The sequence below is a fragment of the Anarhichas minor genome, unplaced genomic scaffold, assembly GCF_050575085.1.
Source record: "Anarhichas minor isolate MPS153535 unplaced genomic scaffold, ASM5057508v1 ptg000043l, whole genome shotgun sequence".
Taxonomy (NCBI): domain Eukaryota; kingdom Metazoa; phylum Chordata; class Actinopteri; order Perciformes; family Anarhichadidae; genus Anarhichas; species Anarhichas minor.
This window is the reverse complement of record NW_027466489.1, coordinates 432,206-454,217: the sequence shown is the minus strand read 5'-3', so window position 1 is coordinate 454,217 and position 22,012 is coordinate 432,206. Positions and strand designations below refer to the sequence as shown.

Sequence of the window (22,012 nt, the reverse complement as noted above, 5' to 3'; positions counted from 1 at the left end):
AATGAGCCGTATTATGTCATCATCATAATAACCTAATTGGGCAATATCTCTAATGTGAGACATTGTTTGTGCACTGTAAAACATTTATACTCTCATAACAGTGTGTGCACCCTCCCTTCGCTCTGTCCCTCTTGACTTGGTGACAGACCTAAAAGCCTTTTGTTGCAATCTTAGCCAATGGAGACGGATTACGACACCGGGCAGCTGAGATATATAAAGAGCCCCTTTTTGGCCGCACTTGCACATTTTTCAGTGACACTTCTGAACATTCACACACCTCCATGGACTAAATTGTACAGAAGATCCCAAAACAGCCACTACACTACACTACACGTGAGCGTGCTATGCATTCATCAGACACGTAATTTGTTCACTTTCAATCCAAACAGTCTGTACCGAGACACACTGGGACGTACTTTTTTTTTTGGGGGAAATTGATTGCAGAATCTCCTGCTGCCAAAAACAGCAACTTCGGGTTGATCGTATTGGATTAGATGCATGTCACTGATTGCCTGCCTCTTGTAGGGTAAGGAAAGGAGAGGCGCACATCCGAGAGAGGGGATATAACGGAATATAGCGAGTGAACAGACAAGAAACAGAAAGAAAAAAAGTTGCATTGCCTAGTGTCCACGCATCGTCATGCCGAGGTACAACTTCTTACTGTGCTTAATGGTGCTCATCTCCTTAGGACAGTCGGGGAGCGATGAGCCCAATCTGCTGCTGCCTTCTGCCAGCGAGACGCCCACGGATGCCGGGCTGTCCCTGCTGGACGAGGACGCTGGTTCCCACGAGTGCTCCGCCTGTGTTTGGAGGGAGCAGAGCAAAGTGCTGAGACTGGAGACCATCAAGTCCCAGATCCTGAGCAAGCTGCGTCTGAAGCAAGCGCCCAACATCAGCCGGGAGGTGGTCAATCAGCTGCTGCCCAAGGCGCCTCCGCTCCAGCAGCTGCTGGACCATCACGACTTCCAGGGAGACGCGTCGTCCCAGGATGAGTTTATGGAGGAGGATGAGTACCACGCCACCACGGAGTCCGTGATCACCATGGCCTCTGAGCGTAAGTAATAGTTCACAACCCAACACTATTCTCTCGCGTCATGTGCGTAATTGCGAAGCAGATGGGTTGAAGTGACTCGGGCCTGCTCCGTGGACAGTGGAAGCTGGTGCTCATTCAAGTCAGTGACCAAACCTACTTTTTGAAATTGAGGGTCGACTCTGTGTGTCTGACTGATAATATTTTTAAAAAAAAGTCAGTTGATGGCCACTGCTGTCAAAATAGGGACTACTCGTGAAGCTGATAAATCAATAATCAGCAGTATAAAGAGCCTCGTCGCTGAAACAGACAGCTCCAATATGGCCTGATGAACTTTTGGTGGTGATGATAACGATGACGATGATGATGATGATGGAGGGCTGAGCCCTGTTGGAGCAGCAGTCTAGTGTTTAGCTTCTCAGCCACCTGCTGTCATGTTCAAACTTTTCCCCTTTTAGATGCCTTTTGTGTGTTTGACGGGGAGTAAACGCATGACGGACCCGTGTGAATGTCAAGTGCATTACTAATGATAATGCAGCATTTGGCTGGCAGTTGCACCACTTCATCCTTTTAGGTCTTCTTTTGCATAAAGGCCCTAAATTCTGGAGTTATGATCACGTCATGAGGCTCCCTGATTATTGCCCCTCTAACAATTTGCTCGCTCGCTTATAATTTCCCATAAAACCACAGATAAACCGCAGGCAGGCCCCCTTGGAGACATTTTATAAAATTACTGTTGAACCCTGGCAGCTGTGCTCTATCGGTCTTTTATAGGAGGCTCTACCGGTTTCCCTGCTGTTCATCGCAGGGAGAAAAAGTGTGTCCAAAAAGCTGCTATTGTTCCCCTCATGCAGCGGCCCCCCTCGGCCGCACTTGCCTTTTAAATGCGAAGTTTATGGGCGCAGCTCGTTTTTTTTTTTCACTACGAGTACACAAAGACAGAGAATCACTTAAGGTCGAGGGGAGTGTGTGACCTTTTCCTGGTGAATCGCGGGGTTCAACAACATTTACACACGTAATATATTCTGCATAAGGCGGATAAAACACACTCCAAATAATCAGTTTTTTTCACCCCACGAGTGAACAAAGATACGCCTATGTGCAAGAGACTTTGGCCTCATCTGATGTCTGACACTATTAATTCCTCATTATAATATCTATCTATCCATATATCAATCTATCTATGTCGGCATAGTAGGTATATTTTAATATATTATCTGGGATTATTGCAAATCAGCTGCAGACTCAAAAGTCATCTGAATTTTATCTCTATTCTTCCTCTTTCACCAAGAAGCTTTTAACTGTTAATTCTTTAAACTACTTGCAAACATCTCTGTGAACTTTATAATTGTTTACTCTGAGAGATGTTTTTAATCCGGATTGATGTGATCAATCCAGTTCAGTTAATCCTGAAGAGAAACGGTGCACAGATGTCTTACATCTTACAGGTGAATTGAAAGAGGCACGCGTAAAATGTTTGATTTGTCGTTTGTGAACCGTTTTACTTTATGGGCCAGATATTTTTAGGACATTTCCACAAAATAATCTGTCTATCTATCTACAGTATCCCCCTCTGTTTCCATGAATAATTCTTGCTCACTCACACAGCATGTATGCGTTTCATGCTGACAATGAAGATCTTCTATAATAACGTGCTGTTTTCTCTCTGATGTGCAGATCAAACCTACATTAATTATTATTCCCTCTCAACCTCTAAATACAGACGAGATGAAACTCTGCATGCTTAACACACTCATCTACACGTTACAAGTGAAATCAACAATATCCTCAAAGTGCATTTTTGACTCTTTGCTTCCCAACCTCTGCACAGCCTCACGCACACACAACACAACATGAAAGCGATTTGACACCTTCTCAAGCCAAAAAAAAAGTCATTATGCATGACGCTTGGTAATTGCATATTTCTAACGGCCTTGTGCCAGCCAGAGGAGCTAATGACTGACATTACTGCTGTATCTGTCATGTAACCGCACTTCCTGTTCTGCTCTGTTTGCCTCATCTCTTTACATCAGCTGCAGTTTTTATCATCTGCTCCTTCTCTCCATCTCTTTCTCTCTGTTACACCCCTCACCCCCTCCCTCTATCCCCCCCACCTTCCTCCCTGTTAGCCCCCTCTCTCCTTCCTCTTCTTTTTCTCTGGTACCCATGGAAGAGTTGAGAGAATGAGTGCATCTCTTTTTGCCTGTGGCGCCTTAGTGATCTCACAGGATTAAAAGTGCCTTTTCTGTCTCTCTGATAGAAGGAGGACTTCAAACACTATTCCCTGCGCACCTCGAACCCAATCACCCTTTCACGGTAGTGCACACTGCCTTTGATGGGCCATGTGGGTTCACACAGTACATACTGAACTGGACATGTGCCAGAGTTGCTTCTTAGTATTCACTCAAGGTACGTGGGTGCCGCAGTGGGGGTTGAGAGGGTCCATGCTTCCTGGTCTCTAATTACTATGAAATTTCATGGAAAAGTACAGCTATTTATATCATAGTGCGGCACTAAAGCATCTCTCTCTATGTAGTGTGTTGTGTAGGTAACCGCTCCGCTTGCTGTTCATGCATTAAAAATGAGTCAGTTTGGAGCAGTTTATCAGGGTCATTTTCTAGCGCAACATTGTGAACGAGTGTCAATTTTTATTAACAAATCTATCGCATTAACATACGAGCTGTCTGTATATGTTGATATATGTGGGTAATCGTGCGTGCACAGTGTGTATTTTGGATCTCAGTTTTGCCTGAGGTGTGGTCAGGATTTGACCCCACAAGTCTCCCATTTGTCACATGTCCAAGACATTTAGAGCAGACCTTCCTCTCCCATCAGGGGCCTATTGCTCCTTTCTTTTTCTCTGTCTCTGTGTGCATGTTCTGATGCTGATTAACGGCACACTGTTCCATTAAATACTCCAGCAACATTGAATGCTAAAAACCAGTCCTGCCAGAGCACATCAGGAAAACAATTTAAAGAGAAGAGGCACCTTTGTGGCCTACGAATACTCTTGACTTGAGTTTAGGTTGTTTGTGAAAAGCTTAATGCATCATCTTCTTGAGAAAACTTAATTTCTGTTCTGTGACATTTTGAGTAATTTTGACATTGTCCGGTAAGAGAGAATCCAGCAGAGAGCAGCACTTACTTACCCTCCCTCTGCACCTTTATTCCATGTTTACATTTTTCATAGCAGAGTGTCCAAAACATAGGAAATCAGTGACTATCTGCAAGGAAAAACTTTACATTTTAAAGGCATGAAAACTGAGGTTTAGACATAAAGAACGTCGCATTTGAAACATTTCTTATGACCATTTAGCTATTCTTGAAACTTCTCACTTTGTTAAACTATTTCATACCCACAATTTTATCTTGTCCATCGTGATTGTGTGTAGGCTAACATTAGGAAGTGCTATACTGCCATTATTATGTAATCCTCTTTAAATGAGGCACATTCAGTTCAAGCACAGGCTTACACAAATCTTGAGTTGAAAAATAAACATCTACACACATGTAAAGGTATGAATGTACAAATTTCCACATGTGCACACTTGTGTAGACACATGAGGATGCTCTCTCAGGCACACACACTCACACAGTCACACACACACTCCAGAGAAAAGTTCTCCTATTGACAAAAAGGGTCACAGAGTTCACAGCTATGTGATATATTGGAAGAGGAGACTATTAACCTCATCGGGTCTCTTTCTTTGGCAGCAAAGACGAACCGGTAGTAACTTGAACACTTATCCCCCACCACATACACACACATGCCCACACACACACACTCATCCACTAACCACTCCCACAAAAAAACAAGTCTTTTATAGTGTTGACCCTATAAAAGGGTCATTTCCTGAAGGTGCAGGAACCATAAAAATTAAGAGGGAGAGCGCTAAAAGGACAGAGCAGCAGAAGTCGGACTGTCTCCAACTCACTGGCCAGTGTTTGATGGAAGTTGATGACTATGTGAGGTTTTTATAGATTTATTTATTCCATGGAGGTCTCAGTTTGACGATGACACCTGTTCTCCCTGTGTAGTTGCTGGCATCAGTTGAGGGAAAGATAAACTTTGGTGTTGAATTGTTTGGACACTGAGGGGCACGACCGGTTTGTTTAAAAAGAAGTAAAAACTTAAGAAAGAAAGGTCTGTAGAAGTTGCACAACATACTGTCAACTTTATGGCTAATAAAATTTCAAAGGGACCAAAGTCTATTAATACAGGGACAAAATTTCCCCAGGACCTCAGGAATCCCACTCCTTTCACCCTCCTTCCCCTATTCCCACGCTCCCGTGTACCAGTCCCTGCAGCCGGCCTTTTCTCTTGGCATTTGGGAATATGTTGCTTCGGAATTAATGCATGCTTTACCAAAAATACTACACTGAGAATTTGAGAGAATGGATGTAAGACTGCATTAATGTCAGTTTGGAGACATGGCTGTGCAAGAATATTTTTGGCCTCCTTGTTAAAAAAAAGACAATCTTTCCTTTTACTCCTGGTGAGCACTGGTGAGCTCCGCGTTGGTTCTTTAAAGGATTTCAAAGACAGTGATCGAGTTAGGTGCATCGCAGCTCATGCTGCGGGGGTGGGGGGGTGGGGGAGTCCACAGGGAGCAGCAAGCAGCCCAGTCCTATCCTAAAGGGACAGAAATCATGCAAGGGTTTTATAGGTACAATTAAAAAGACCTGAAACAGATGTTACGTTTCACTAATAAAGGAAATAATTACTTCACACCAGTAATTAAGCCCTGTGTAGGGACACGAGTGAGGAGGAGGAGGAGGAGGGGAGTGAAAAGATAAAATGGAGATCATTGAGGGGATTATTGTTGATGGATGCGTTCAGGCTCTGTGTGGTCGTGTGCAAGGAGCTGCTGAGGATCAGTTTATGGACGAGTCCATTAAATCTATGAGGCGTTTAAGCAAAGGAAATGCTGCATGGGCATAATGCTTGATCCCACGAGGGAGCCACTGTGTCGGTTGGAAGCACAATTAACGGTGGATTACCTCATCATTATCAGCATGAAAATTTAATTAGCCATTTTTCTGGAGAGCAGCTTCTCGCTGCATTTATCACCTGTGGTTGTATTTCCGCCTTCCATACCCACATCACCCCAGGAAGTTCATTAGGGAAAATTCACATTCGAAGTGATTTCTTTAGGGACAAGAGCCAAGTTTGATTTATATAATGTACAACACAGCTCATAAAGGGAACGATATGTTCACGTTGCTTAGAAAATAACAGTGTGGGAGTAAATGCTTCCTAGACGGAGGGTTGGTCACAATAAACTAAACGTTGTCTTTCGAGAAAACTTGGCCGAGACGCTGGCAGATTTGGGTGGCTTCAGAGATTTTTTTCAGTAACTGAGTGCACTCAAACAGAAATACTTCCAGGCAGAAATATGGCACATCTTTTTAGTGTTTAAAGTGATTAATCTAATACGCACATGTTGACCACTGATTCGTTTCAAGGACATATACAGTATTTTGGAAAAGCAATTCTGACCTGTTGGTGTCAGGCCTGGAAAGTTAAGCCAATGCAGAAGTGCCTTAAACCTTCATTCTTTCTATAAGTCAGCAGGGAGCGACTCCTCTGGTTGCAAAGAGAAGTCTGATTGCATAGAGGTCTATGAGAAAATGACCCACTTGATTTATTACCTCAGTAAACATTGTGACTTTATGGTTTCAATCACTAGTTTCTAATCCTCTTCAATGCATCATGATGTTCATTTAGTAAATTGGGGTCCCATTTAGTGTAAAATAGATGATAAAGCAGGGTATGCTTTAGGGAGTGGCTACTTGGTGATTGACATGTCGCTGCCACAGTGTTGTCCGGTGTAGGAGTTGTCTTTGTTTTCTTCGTCATCTAATTTAGCCTCGGCGTACTTAGCTCCACCCTTTTGTGTCACTTCTGGTTCCAAAAAAACAAGATGGCGAAGGCCAAAAGCCAAGATGGCGACAGTGCCGAATTCCGAATTCTAGGCTTTAAAACTGCAGTTCATAAACCAATAGGGGACGTCATGATGACTACGTCCACCTACAGTCTATGGCTGGTCGCTCAGTTTGAGAGAACTCTCAGGTTGAGTGACAATAAATTCATCAATGCTGATCAGTCCCCCTCATGCCATGGTGCATGCATGTTGTGTCTTAAGACGATGAGCAAACTAGTTTTTAAATTGCTTTTATAGGTGAACTTCATTGTCTTAAATATTCTGAAAGTTTGTTTCACCTACATGGAGCAGAAAAACTTAATAGTGCTTCTCCATGTTTAGTTTGGTGTCGTAGAGCGTTTATCAGACTGCTACCAGAGAGACATATGATGTTTCAAAGGAGAAAATACTACATGCGTTTTGTCTGTATCTGTATTATCTAATCATTGATTTGTTAAATACACTGCTTTCTGAGTCTGAGATAGCATTGTCACCGGGTGAGAGAGATACACGTGGGTGTCATCTGCATAATTAGGATAGGTATTTTTATTATTTTGCTTGTAAAGTATCAAAAGTCATGTATGATGTCTAGAACATGGGTGGCATGGGGGAAAATTGTCAGCTCATATCGCAGTAGCAGTGCCTCAATTCTGGTCGTTCCTCATGTGCTCACGATTGGGAAGCCAGTGAAGGATCATGATGTTGTCAATGAATGCACTAGGATCAACCTACTGGTCCTCTGCAATGAAGAAATCACATGTTATCACAGACAAATCATCTCAGACATAGGATACACAATATTAAACATTTTATTTGTCTTTGGGGGAAGAATAGTTTTCAGTAGTCAATAGTAAATTAAACACATGGTTAAGGGATAGTAAAACAACAACAAAAGTGCAGAAAATGTGTGTAATGCAATTTATTGTTACAGCAGCTCAATGCCATTGTTGAATGATTTCTAACACACATGTACTGTAATATAAATTAATAGAGCTTTTCTCAGATGGCCTGTGGAGAGTTGCACCTGGTTCCTGTTCTGGTTTCATTGATCAGCATTCATTTCAATCTCGGTTTTTCTTTATGAAATATCACATTAACAATTAAGTTATTCTAAATCACATGAAAAAATACCAGTGGCCATGACTCACTAGAGAGAAAGGCGATCTCAGAGGTCAAACCTGAGTCTTTGTGTTTTGTTTTTACAGTGTGTGTTGCTGTAGGTCACTTGTAGCATGTGATGATGTAGAACAGACTTTTATTAAAAGTTGCTCCATCAAACAAGTCAACGAACAATTCAACCAGCAACAGAAGATCAGCAGTTAGGAAGTTTGAATTATAATCCTTCTGCTACAGGTCTTTACATAACTGCTGAGATGAACAAACTAAGTCACCACCCAGTAATGTATCTTTGTTGTAGTGATGTTAGCTGTCACATGATATGAACTGAACTGCTTTAGTTTCTGTTAAAGAGTAGACTCATGCTCTTTTCTTTTCTTTGCTGCAGAGTTTGTATATTGGGTTAGCTGTGCTTGTTACATTAAGCAAGAGTAAATAAGTAAGTTGAAAAAGACTCAAACTGATGACAAAATCATAGCCGTTGAATGCCGACCAGGTTTCTGTCATGCACAGTTTTGCAGATTTCCTTTGTGACATTTGTTTACAGTAAAGCAACTAGATGACTTCCTTTGCAGTGCAAGTTGATAATGGGTGTTCATTTTGTCTTTGGGTTCTTTAAATGTAATCAACAGATGTATCATGTTCTACAGTGAAATAACTCAGCAGACGATTGAAGAAATATAAATCACCATGTTCAGTGGCACATGGTCAGCCTGCAAATCAAGAGATGATCTGTTAAATCTGTATGAGTTTGAAGGTTCTCTAAATAGTAATGGCTGAAATTCTACCCGCCTCTCAAGTGTTTATTCTCTTCCTTCTGTTTTCCATCAGTCACCTCTGAGCTACGTCCCTGTTGAAGCCCTCGCCTCTGGGCTTCAGCCATTTCTAAAACGATAATCTCTCAAGAGGGTCACTGCCAAATTGAATGCCATACACACGTGGGTATACTAACACACTGTTAAGTTGCAACACATTTCAGAGAGAGAAATACATTTCCAACAGCAACATTTTAGTTTGCTGTATGTTTTGGCTATGCCTGTCAACTTGGTGAAGATTAATCTGAGGCAGAAGAAATGTGAAATATATATTACTAATTACAATATAAGCAACACTGAAGATAATGTCCTCTTCAATGCTTCATAACAACAAAATCACAACTGCGTGCTTCTGCTTGATATGAGTTAACAAAACTATGCTCAGCTTCAAAATAGCAAAAGCTAAATAGTTTTAGTTTTAGCCAAGTCGTGTTATTTTAAAGACTTTCTCTGTACAGGTTTGAGGTTGATTGGACCACAACGATCAGTGGCTAAAATGCAATTTGAGTGTGCATGATAGTCTTAAAATATAATAACTGTAAGTGCTGTATTAGATTGTCATATGGCAGTAGTGTTTCCTGTAAATACATTACAAAAATACTCATTGAATTCACATGGATATGTTAGTATCCGTTCATTATCTGACTGAAGCCTGTCACCAATCCAAAGCAGCAGCATTAAAAACAGAGCCTGCTAATCAATCAAAACCACCTTCCTGTCTTGTCTTAATATCTGCTTTTATATAAAATATGTAAAAAAAAATGTAAAGTTTGTATTTAACTCTTTAGAACAGAGCAGAGCGTTGTCCTCCGACGTTAACGTCTTGCATGTATGTGTGGATGCACATAAACACAAGCGGTAAGACCCCAGCATGCTTCCTGCTGTCCAGCTGTCCACCTAATTGCAGTTCACTGCACGCTCGCTCTTTTCATCACCCGTCCCCGTCCTGCTGGAGATATCCCACAGACGTTTCCCTCCCAATAGAAACACATATAACCCCAACACTAAAGACAATGAGTCTGTTTGCTGAAGACAGTCAGTTTGGAGCTTGTGTATGTCGTGTGTTTATGTGTAGTTGCGTGTTTCCATGTGTGTGTTCACTGAGCTAGAACAGGGAGCTTTAGGAGGTGTCTTTTGTTGCTCCTGGGGGGCTACTGTGCTCAGTCCTAATAGGAGTCTTGTGCCTGCCGTTGTCCCAAGGGAGGGCTTCTGAATGAGGGGGTCTAACTTCACACACACACCCCCCTCATCTCCATCCCCAGCTCGAGCCAGGCCTCCCTCACCACCCTCTCCCGTCCCTTGGGACTGACCGAGAGACAAAGAGGGAGTGGGGCTGGGGTGGGGTGGGATGTTTGAGGGGGTGCACTGTGGCCCCTGCCTTATTAGAAGGGTCGTGAACGTGTCACGATGATTAATATACCGAGGTGCGTGGGGATACCCTAGAGTCACATTTATTCAACATGAGGGCTCCCAAACACACACTCACCCCAAAATGGCACATTTGCATTTGCCATTAAGAAAAGAAAATATAGATATATATATGCAAATGAAACTCCTATCTTGGTTTATATCATTTTGCATTGGGTATTAACAATAGATGACCGTTTCTCTCGCTGCCTCATCTTAGCTCCAGATTTTCACCTGATTTGATGTTACAGCACATGTAGCGTGACCGCCTTTCAAGAGCTTGGATAAAGAAGTGAACTCTAATGAATTTGTTTTAAAATATGAGCTAGATGTGTGTAGATAATTTTAGAATTTAGAAATATTTTGTGATAAATTATTTTAAAAATGGGTATACAATCCTGTTACCATTCACTGTAAAACAAATTCATCATTTATTTTTTACTTTACTGCCTGACATTTGACAAAGAGCCTTGAAAAATCTGATATACAGATATGAAACAGCTCCCAGTTTTCAACTCTTAGATTCATTTATTATGCTTTCTAATGCATTCTATCATGTTATGAACATTGGGTGGGGGTCTTGTAATTGCAGTAAGTATTGTGAGGTTGCTCTTTGTTGCTAAAGTTGAAAGTGTGGGGAAGTGCGAGAAACAGCAGCATAGAAATCTTTGTGAACTCTGCCAACTCTTTTTTCTATATGTCTTCTAGATGGAAATCAAAGATTGATAAATGTCCATTTACCATTTTTGCCATACTGCCCACATTAATGCAGCCTCACCGGTAACATGTGTTAACTATTCATTGTACTCAACTGCACCTTAACATTCCTTCTCCATCTGTTTTTTAACTGTTTAACTGGCTCAACATTACTGCATTTGATTATTAAGGACATTTGACTTTGAAACAGGCTACGGTCATATTAAAATGGACAGATGGCATGGTGAATAAACTCTTATATACATATGTCTCCCCCTAATATACTCGTATAGGCTCTGGGCTAACTATGGGACACAGGTACCCAGGGAGTCCGCCAGATGTTTGATAGGCTCACCTGCAGGCCTGCTGCGTGCTGGCAGTAAAATTCATGCGCTGCATATGCTGCAATTATACCACAGGGAAATAAGCTGCTATAATAATGAAGTAGGCTGGGAACATGAGGAGGAAAAGCAAACAAGCCTGTTTCCTTTGGAAAAACACAGCCTCTGTCCATACTTAACTTTACTTGTTCTTTACTTGTTCTTTACTTTTTGATAAACATAAGCGTTATTTCTGTATAAGGACTAGTTTCTATCTGCATCTACAGTTTGCCCGAGGAAAGAGGTGTTGTCGTTGCTCCAGTAGGTGGTGCTGAATGCAAAATCAGAGTTCATATCCTTACTGCAGGGTTGAAAAACTGAAGTACAACTAAGCAAATTGTTCCGGAAATTAAGCCACAAAAACAGTCCTGCAGTTGCAGTAAAATTATGAGCTCTTTTAGCAGTAATGTGTTATGGCAGCAGGAGCTAAGTTAGTTCAGGTAGAGGCATTAAATGTCTTTACAAGCTAGCTTTGCTCATTTTGCACAAGTGGAACACTGCCAAGACGTGGGGTGCAATTAAGCTGCAGGCATTCATCTTCTGTGGTTCGCCTCTTACTTGCGCACTTACAGGATCTATAAAGGCACAAATTGATTTCACCTATCAATGCAGTCATTGTTTAACATGACGTAGCTCATATGTTGTGCATGTGTGTTTAATAACGGAGGTCCTTACTGGATCACAGTATATGGGCCCCGCTTCTCAGATTACTCCTCCTCAAGAAAAGGTCTCCGCTCGAGAAGCTGAACCATTTCAGCTCTGCTGTGTTTCTTTGTTTTCTTCCTAGGATTCAACAAAAGCGATACAAACTGTTTGCAAAGGAAGAGCTGGTGTGTGTCGGTCCCCATCTGCAGCGATTAAAAACAACAAAAAGTAGTAATCACAAGTAAATCCCAAGCAAACTGCAGAATCATTCATTCCCAGTTTTGTGCTGATGAGCAAACACAACACCAACCACGTTAATTGCTGTGACCCCAGCAACCCACCAAAAGGAACATTGACATATTGTTTGCTCAGCGTGAGACACTGTATAATTTACACTCACTAATGACTGTCCCTGGAAATACAGGCTGAAGGACCACGTCTGTCCCTGGCTTGGCCCTTATTCAATATTCGCCCTGGACTGTTCTAATGGATAGTCCATCTGTACCTCGGTGAATTCATATCCCTCAATGCATCCCCATAATTCAATTACAACACTTGTTTAGTGTAAAAAGAAGAAAACAGCCTGGTGCAGTGTTCTCTCCTGGCCAATTGAGGTTTGATAAACAAATTCACTATTGGCTGGAGAATCTCCACCCTAATCAAAACAAAAACAAACTGTGGCTGATTCAGTGCTGTTGTGTCTTTTAGATTTTAGATGATTCTCTGTTTAAAACAAACAAACGTGTGTTGTGAGGAAAGACATTACCATTGCCATGGGGTCGACCTTGACCTTCAAACTCAATCTGGCTATTAGGGCTGCCCCTCCCCAGCACCACTGAGATGTAAAGAGGCTGACGGTTTTGACCCCTGATCCCATTTCTTAACTAGGCTGAGGTGCCAAATAACCTTTTGACCCAGGAAGCATTTGCAGGTTGCCTGAGCAACCTCAGATTTAGCTATGATTGACAGTTCCAAACAGTTTTTCTTTTTTTATCCTCTATTTTTTTTTTTCTAAAGAGGAAGAACAACACTCCCCTCCTAGCTAAATGACAGAAGTTTATTTGCAACATCTAAGTTGTAATATGTCAAAAAGGCTGAGAGAAAATGGGCAGATTAGATATTCTATTGTATTCAGTTGGCACATTATTATGCCAGATTGATGCAGAATAAATTTCCCTTAATAGATGAACGTTTTACATGGAAATGAATGTATGAATGCAATGGATGGATGTCATTATATCAGATGGAGGTCTATGTAAATGAACCATGAGCAGATTTGACATGTGGTGCAAATCACAGAAACACCAGAGCCGAGGATCATGACAGGAATAAATCTGCCTATTTTAGGAGTTGGATTGTGTTCTTTGACATAACCCTTAATCCACACCCCAAATATATTTTCAGCAAGGATGAGCCACTAAAAAACTTGAGATGCTTTAATTTTGCTATTTGTAATATAGCGGTAGACCATTTCATTACGATTGACCCAGGGGAATATAAGGTTACCATCTGGCCACTGGCCACCATTACTGATCCTTGTTTTAATATGCAAATAGATCAACCTTGATGTAATCCCAAATGTAACCTGACTGAATGGAGCAAACAACAGGACCATGTGCACATGTGATAACAGACAGCATTCATGCAGATGTAACTAAAATGAGCAGTTGGGCAGAGAATGGTAGTCTGTTTACCAAATTAAGCAGTGTTCACATTCAGTTAAGAAACCCCGGTCTTACAAATTGTAACAAATATTGTGTTTGTTTTTCCTGTAAATTACTTGGACTCAATCTCAAGTTTTTAAAATCCTAATTAAGATTCATCACCGAGCAAAAAACAACCAATATCCCATATGTTGACAACAACAGTGTATTACTGAGCTGGAGTTACACAAAAGTCTGCCAACTTGTTATCACTTCTCAGTGAAGTGCAGATCTGTGGTAGTGTCTGGCTTTAAGGTCAGTGTGCAGAACACATGCGCAACTTTCCTTTCAAGGAATACCTGCCAAGGAATCACAACACTCTTAACTACACCTTTTATAATGTCTACTTTATTACAAAATAGCGTTTGTCCCTTTGTGAGGTGCGAATGAATTACACTGACTCTGAAGAAATTGTTTTAAAAATTAAATATCTTATTTTTCATAATGTAGTAAAGTAGTGGTGGCGAGGGACATGTACCTTAAAATGTTAGGTGATGGATTATAGCACAACATAAACACAAAGGAGTAAAGTGTTAACTTGTACCTACCACTGTCTCTCGTTTCATGCAGAATATAGTATTTGTTAGCATCATAGAGGAAAAAGTTTGCACTTGAATAATACAATTTTCCTATTTGCTGTGTGAATTTTTGGAAGCTGTGACAAAAGTATGGGCTACTGGTAGTTCCTGATAAAACTGCTGAGAGATGTTGTGGATTCTTTGTGCCTCTTTGGGAGTAAATTCTCATTTATCTTCTTCTAGTCCTCGCTTGGCTCTATCAGAGAGGATCCATCTCAGTTTTGTGGCTGAGTATGATCGTAGTTATTAACATTATATGAATGAAGAGAGTCATTGCTTGTTCCTCTGGTGAATGACTGAGCACGGATATAGTTTTGGAGTCAATGTTGCACAAACAGACAGAAAAGAGAACCACCTGCACCAAAATAAAAACATGAATATTATGCATAATATTTGGCATTTATATGCCTTTATTTAATCGTCGAAAACGAAGTCCCTTGCTGGACGCACACTGGGATCAGTGTTCAGCGCTTTGTGAAGGATGATGATGATTGATCATGTTATGTATACAATAAACTGCACATCCAATACCTTTATAAATGTAACTGTCCTCTTTTCCACAGCGGAGCCCCTGGTGCAGGTGAACGGGAAGCCAAGCTGCTGCTTCTTCAAGTTCAGCCCCAAACTGATGTTCACCAAGGTGCTGAAGGCCCAGCTGTGGGTGTACCTGCGGCCGCTGCAGCAGACCTCCACTGTCTATCTGCAGATCCTCCGGCTGAAGCCCGTCACGGAGCAGGGCAGCCGCCACATCCGCATCCGCTCCCTGAAGATAGAGCTCAACTCCAGGGTCGGCCACTGGCAAAGTATTGACTTTAAGCACGTGCTGCAGAACTGGTTCAAACAGCCCCACACCAACTGGGGAATCGACATCAACGCCTTTGATGAGAGCGGCAATGACCTGGCAGTTACTTCGCTGCGACCCGGGGAGGAGGGGCTGGTAAGGACCCTTAGACCTGTCCATGGGGCAGGAGGGGAATCACTTTTCTTAAAGCTCACATTTCTGCAAATGTTAATTCTTATTTTAATCAAAGGACGGCAGCCAAATTCATGCTAGAGAAAAAAAACTTGATCCAAAGAAGAATGTGGATGTGTATTGATAACTAGACGAGACTAAAATTGTAGTATTCATAGAGAAAAAAAAGGATGGCATTTATGTCATCCTGCATGTCCTAGCCGTTTCTCTCCCTCCACATCTTTGTTAATCTATCTAGTGAGGATGCAATACAGGCTACTATACTGATGTATAAGTCAGTTATCAGATTTGATGTTGCCCTACAATATTTGTCTTGCATCCTTTATGATTGGTGTTGGTTTCAGAGCAGATTTTAAAAAGTCAAAGTACACTGCTGTGTTTTGGATTTATAAATATTGTTTCCTACCTTCTAGGCAGCCACTGTTTATTAAATTTAAATAATCAAAATCAACTTCAGAGACTACAGGCTTGTGTCAAGTTACCAGATTCTAAAATATGTGCTACTTCATCACACACAGCCTGTAGATTGTAGCAGATATTATTTTCACAGTAAAGGTTTACAGTGAAATGAATGAAAACCAGTTCTAATTGTCAGTGGATGAGATATGAGCCCCACAAAAAGGACAGCGTCGCATCATGTAGCATCAATCTGCATTACAAATACTAAAACATAGCAAACACTACGATGAACTGTTGGCATAAACAGTGATAGGTAATTCAGTGTGCACCATATTGACATCAAAATCCAAGTTTTGGGCCACAGCCAAAGCAGCTAGCAGCTACACTTCTGTGGAAGCACAAATGGTTTTAAACAAACCTGCAGCCAACACGTTTTTGTAAAGCTGCATTCATTAACAGCGTAAATCGTAAAGTCACACTGTTAAGAGAACAGCTTCCCTTGACTTATGTCACAGGTTCACCTCAAACACAAACATGCATTTGTTGTATTAGTTAAAGACACTGATTGTAAATCTCCACACAGAAAGGAGTGATTTGAAGCCTACAGGCATGAAGCAGCGGGGATCTGTTGAAGGCTGGACTCAAAAACCTTCATTTCCGTTACTGCTAGGTACATATATGCAAACGGCTTTGAAGGCTGTTTACAGGAACACAGATAGAGCGTGTCAAAATTGTAGATGATCCATTTCAATCCCAGCCATATCGTGAAAAGGTGGATTTGAAAAAAATGACTACATATATCTTACTGGCAAGTCTATTGAACCGCCATGTATTTGTAACCCTAAATACCATCGCCATTGCACTCTATTTGAACATGTCAGTCATGACCTCTCTATATTTAGTTCAGTCATGAGAAAAAACAGCTGCTTGGTTTTGATCAGCCTCCACCACTCACATATTCTTCACATTTGCACCATTTTCCATTGTTCTTTCCATGTGGAGTTAAAAACTGATATTGCTCTTGCACAGACAATTATGTTAAAAGATAAAGTAGAAAAGATTGTACTCCTTGCAAAATGTAAATGGATCATAACTTGATGTTCCTCTGAATATTTTGGACGTCCCTTTAAAGGTTTTCACTCATCATTTAGCCTCCTGTTGAAAGGATGCTTTATGTTTGTTTGTTTAGGTTTTTATTTAAATGTACTCGGTTAATTCTAATGTATTGAATAAGTTTGCATGGATGAAATCAAACTTAAAGCAAAACCATCTGTGAATCATTAATCTAGTCAGAAATCCCAGAGTTATTGCGTACATACGTACATCTACGTTGAATTATGTAGGCCACTCATCCAAGTTAAGCAACGCCAAATATTTACCAAGTGATCATTTGCGTCAGATCTTCACAACAGATATCAGAGGTCAGCTCTGGTGTCTTTGCCAATAAATCTCTGCCCTCTGAGCACACAGCAGTGTGCAATATTATTCTTGAACCAAAAAAAAGGAAAAGATGAAAAACACAGGCAAGCGTACCAAAATAAAACAATTCACAACAAGCAGAGAAAGAGTCAAACTCTGCTTCTCCCTGATCCTCTGGGTCTTTTTCTCTACAACAAAAGCCCTAAAGGCCAAGCTGACATGGTCTCACCCCAACGGCCTTTCAGCTTATTTCCTCTTTTGAATGCGTCACAAAAACTGTGCTCGAGCCCAGCTGGAATCACTGTGGGGAGAGGAAGGCTTTGTAAAACAAACATGATGGAGTAAAATATTTGACCCGCTTGCTTTGCCCAAAGGTCAAGGTTATGGTAGCCTGCAGATGACCTGGCTGGGTCATGGATCAAACCAAGTATACAGAGTCAGCCATCGATGTTAGAAAAGGACAGTTTCTACTCATAGCACATTGTGTTCCTACGTTCAAAATGACAAATTAATTCATATGTTTTTGTGAAATATCAGATGAGTAGGTATTTTAACCCTTTTTCTTTGTCACTTTTGGCTCCTTTCAGGTTGTCAAAGTGTCAAAGTTTTAGTTTGGAGAAAAACTGGTCATTAGCTAACTGTTAGTAATGCTAAGCTAAGCTAAATGAGCGAGTACCTCTTTTTTTTTTTTTTAACCAAAGTCATAAAAGGTGAAGTTTCCGGTATAAAAAATAACTAAATTTAAAAACATGGGGCTTAGACACCTACGATGTAAACCTAAAATGTACAAATTGTTAAAAGTCCTTGAATTCTCTTCACTGGAAATTACAATTGAAAGACTAACCTCTATGTTTACATGATGCATTTTCATTTACATTAGTGAGGAAATGTTTGCCAAACTTTGCATTATTAATAGTTTTGTGACTCTTTTCAAAGCCTAGATGCTCAAAAATGAGAGACAGGAGACATTTTGACTTGTGCCGGTAAAACAAATGTTGTTAATAACGGCTCAGTTTCATCACGTGTCCCAGTAAACCTCATCAGTGAGCACGACACCTGGTACAACCTCGCCTCAGTGTATTACAATTCTTTGTTATCATTTACACCTGCTGATTTTCCTGCTATGACGAGCCTCAATGTCTGCTGTGAAAAGAGGTCTGTTCTGCTGTCATGGTTAACAATCAGAACTAGGGGGCTTTTAATGTTATCGTTTTCTAAAATGTTACTATAACTGACAATCAACAGTTTAAGCTTATTGGTTTGGTTTCTTTTACTCTCAGGAGTAGAAGAATGTTTTGAAAACTGCTGCACTTGTGTAACTAGTTGATTTTGAATTAGCCTTTTTCACAGCAGACATTTTGTCTGAAAAGCACAGGTGTTACTAACAACATTACTGATGACTCATTTCTGTTCAAGTGTCCCAACAGTGTGACAGTGAGCCAACATGCACAATGAAACTGAAGCAGATAAATGGCATTAATTCATTTATTAATTGTATTATTTACACCTGTGTTTTTACTGTGACAATTCAAACTGACTTTTTGTGGAAAACGGGCTTATTGGGCTGCTGTTGTAACTCTTTATAGAGGATCATCAGTTTGTGTTTTAGTTTTGCTGAAATAATTCATTTCGTACCTGAACTACATTTAAGTTACTAGTGTTTACTAGTTATTAGCCAGGAATTATTTCTATTCATATTGAGGAAGATCACTCCACAGCTCCTTGACATGTTGAAAGAGGAAGATTTAGTTGTTTAATATTGTTTAGTGACTAACACCTTTACTCATTTACTCTTTAAATATGAACAGTCAGAAAACACTGAAATCCCAGCATTAGAATACTGTGTGCTGAACACTTTAATTCACTTTGTATAAGCAGTTTGAATCTGTACTTTGACATCTTTAGTCTACTGAGGTATCAGAAGACCATTGTAGCTTGTAATCCAGTTTCTGTGAGTTTGTAGGAAACTGACACATGGATTGAACACAAAATAAGTGCAGTTGTCAATTGACTTTCTGTATGTTTGTGTCTTTACTTGGAAAAAACAAATTCAATATGCAGTCCTCCTCAGATATGAATCAATATATATACAGTATATATATATATATATATAGTCTTGCATCAACAGTTAGTTTTGTTGTCTGTTCAGAACTCTGCGCACCAGCACCTTTTAAGCTATTTTGTTTAATCCACAAACAGGACTGTAAAACTAACACTCTGAGGCTTTATGGAGACTTGCATGCTGTAACTATTTCTTGGCAAATAACTGCTCGGAGCTGTAACTTCCCAGAGTCTTGTCGTTGCCGTGAAGTTGCCGGGTAACCAGTAGAGACACAGAAGGGCTGGGTGGACGAATGAACTGTTATTCGTCCACAAACAGTTACAGTACCTCACTCCCCTTTTAACCACAACTTGACATTTACTCTTCAGTTTGTGCACAGATTAAAACAACAGACACAACATGATAATTAGTGAGTTTTAGAGGTGTTGAGGCGACTGTGGCTCAGTGGTAGAGCAGGGTCGTCCTTCAATCAGAGGATCGGCGGTTAGATCGCCTCGTCTATGTAGATGTGTCCTTGGGCAAGACACTTAACCCCAAATTGCTCCCACAAGCTGCCTGTGGTGTATGAATGGATGTCAATGCTTAGTTAGAGTCCTGATGGGCAGGTGGCACCTTGCATGGTAGCCCCTGTCATCAGTCTATGAATGGGTGTGAATGGGTGAATGATGACATGTAGCGTTAAAATGCTTTGTGTGGTCGAAAGACTAGTAAGGCACTATACAAGTCCATTTACCATTTACCATTAGGGGATAGTTCAAAATGAAATAATGATATCATGTAAATCATACACATATGATCATATCATCGATAATCCAGCACCACTTAAATCATTTTAATAATACAGTTAGGATTACAGATTCTCTCTTCACCTCCCTACACTCATATTTTGGGTGAAATTAATTTGCCAAAAAAGAGACAAAACACACAATTGATAAAACAAAAGATGAATTTTACTGTTAGCATCGGCATCTTTCTTTTCAAATGTTCTATAGATATCACAATATTATCCTTATGGTAAATTATTTGGGTCACGATAATCACAGCCTTAGTGGGCAAGAGCAAAACTAGCTGTTTCCTTAAAAAAACGAGCAAATAAGCGTACAGTGTCCTTTTAAGACATAACGTGCCATTAAGCAGTGAAGTCATGTACTGTAGAGGCTTTCTTCTTCTAGTCAAAGAATTGTGTTTTTCTTCACTGATATGTCCGCCATGTTGTTGTTGTCTTATAACCACCTCTTCCTCTCTGTCCTGCCTCTCCTCCCCCTGATTCCAGCAGCCGTTCCTGGAAGTAAAAGTTCTCGAGACGACCAAACGCTCTCGGAGAAACCTCGGCCTGGACTGCGATGAGCACTCCACTGAGTCTCGCTGCTGTCGCTACCCTCTGACTGTGGATTTCGAGGCGTTCGGCTGGGACTGGATCATTGCCCCCAAACGCTACAAAGCCAACTATTGCTCTGGCCAGTGCGAGTACATGTTCATGCAGAAATACCCGCACACCCACCTGGTCCAGCACGCTAACCCCCGAGGCTCTGCAGGGCCCTGCTGTACCCCGACCAAGATGTCCCCCATTAACATGCTCTACTTCAATGACAAGCAGCAGATCATTCATGGCAAAATCCCAGGGATGGTGGTGGATAGATGTGGCTGCTCTTAGGCTGCAGGGGGGACGCACACTTGTGTACAGCCACCATCCCATCAAACCACCCAAAACCCTTACGGAGCTCTCCCTTGGCACCAGAACCCACTCCTCGGCACCAGATTTCACTTTTGCTCAGCCACAAAATCATCTCACTGGGTTTCCATTTGTCCAGTAACTAAATTGATTCTAACTGTAAAAAAAAAAAAAAAAAGTTATGAATCAAACATGAATCAAAAAAAGAACTGAGTGATGGAAATACAGTACATTATGAATAATTAAAGAGGTTGTCCTTGTGGAGCAGCTTCAGAAAACGGTAAATGAGACAAAACTATGTCATAGAGTACGTGTTAGTTTTGTGGGTTTTTGAAGTTGTTGTTTTTTTTAAATGGCATCTTTGTCCAGGTTAGTGGATTGAGATGACGGGAGACATAAGCATTTACAATAATTTTAAAGCAATTTCAGTTCGAAGGTGAGTTTGGAAATATACACGTACGCTTACTTACGGGTGAGATTTGATCCACAAAAATGTTTGCACGGGGGCATTATCAGAATTATTTTGTAATCCATCACTTTAACAAAAAGAACTAAACCCATGCTAATATGAGGAGGGTTTACCTTTAGAAATACTCTTTGTATAAATCCAAAATCTTGTTTACAGATGCTTAGAGATGTGCTCTAGAGATGTAAAGTGTTGAGGAGTTCCAAAACCAAACCTAGACCCTCTATTAATGTATAACACTCCAGTGTGACATTCTTGAGTATCTATGAAAGCTTTCACAGGTACTTTGATCTTTTTTTATGTGTAGTCTTGTAAAACTCAAAAAGAAACAGGGAGAGAAGAGGTTATACTATTTTCACTCTGTCTTTCAAAGCGGATAAATAAAGCCAGTATAGCTATTTCTGCCATTCTGCAAATGTAGATAAGACATATTTAGGTTTCACTGCGACACTAAAGTCTAAAACTAAGTACTGTAATGTAGATGCATCCTGAAGTTATTTTGCACCACCTGGGAGAGGAGGAGGCGCAGGATCCTGCAGGATGACACCAATACATATCTTTCACTTTAACACCCTCAACTTTTGCATTAAATGTTTAAAACAGAGAAGTAAATGCACAGTTTCATAACTTGAAGGGGGCCTAGGACTGAGCACGTAATAACAGACAGGAAGCTAAATCCATACCCTGAAATAAAACATACGAGGGTGACGGTAATGCTCAAATGTTC

At 40.8% G+C, this 22,012-nt stretch overlaps 1 protein-coding gene across 1 annotated transcript; it reads left to right on the top strand.

The window, feature by feature from the left end:
• The first annotated feature begins 639 nt into the window (after positions 1 to 639).
• LOC142970625 (growth/differentiation factor 11-like) lies at positions 640 to 21,071 on the top strand. Its single transcript, XM_076110963.1, has 3 exons — positions 640 to 1,054; positions 14,858 to 15,231; positions 20,421 to 21,071. The coding sequence occupies exons 1-3, from the start codon at positions 640 to 642 to the stop codon at positions 20,799 to 20,801; spliced, it is 1,170 nt and encodes a 389-aa protein (XP_075967078.1). The 3' UTR covers positions 20,802 to 21,071.
• The last annotated feature ends 941 nt before the right edge of the window (positions 21,072 to 22,012 follow it).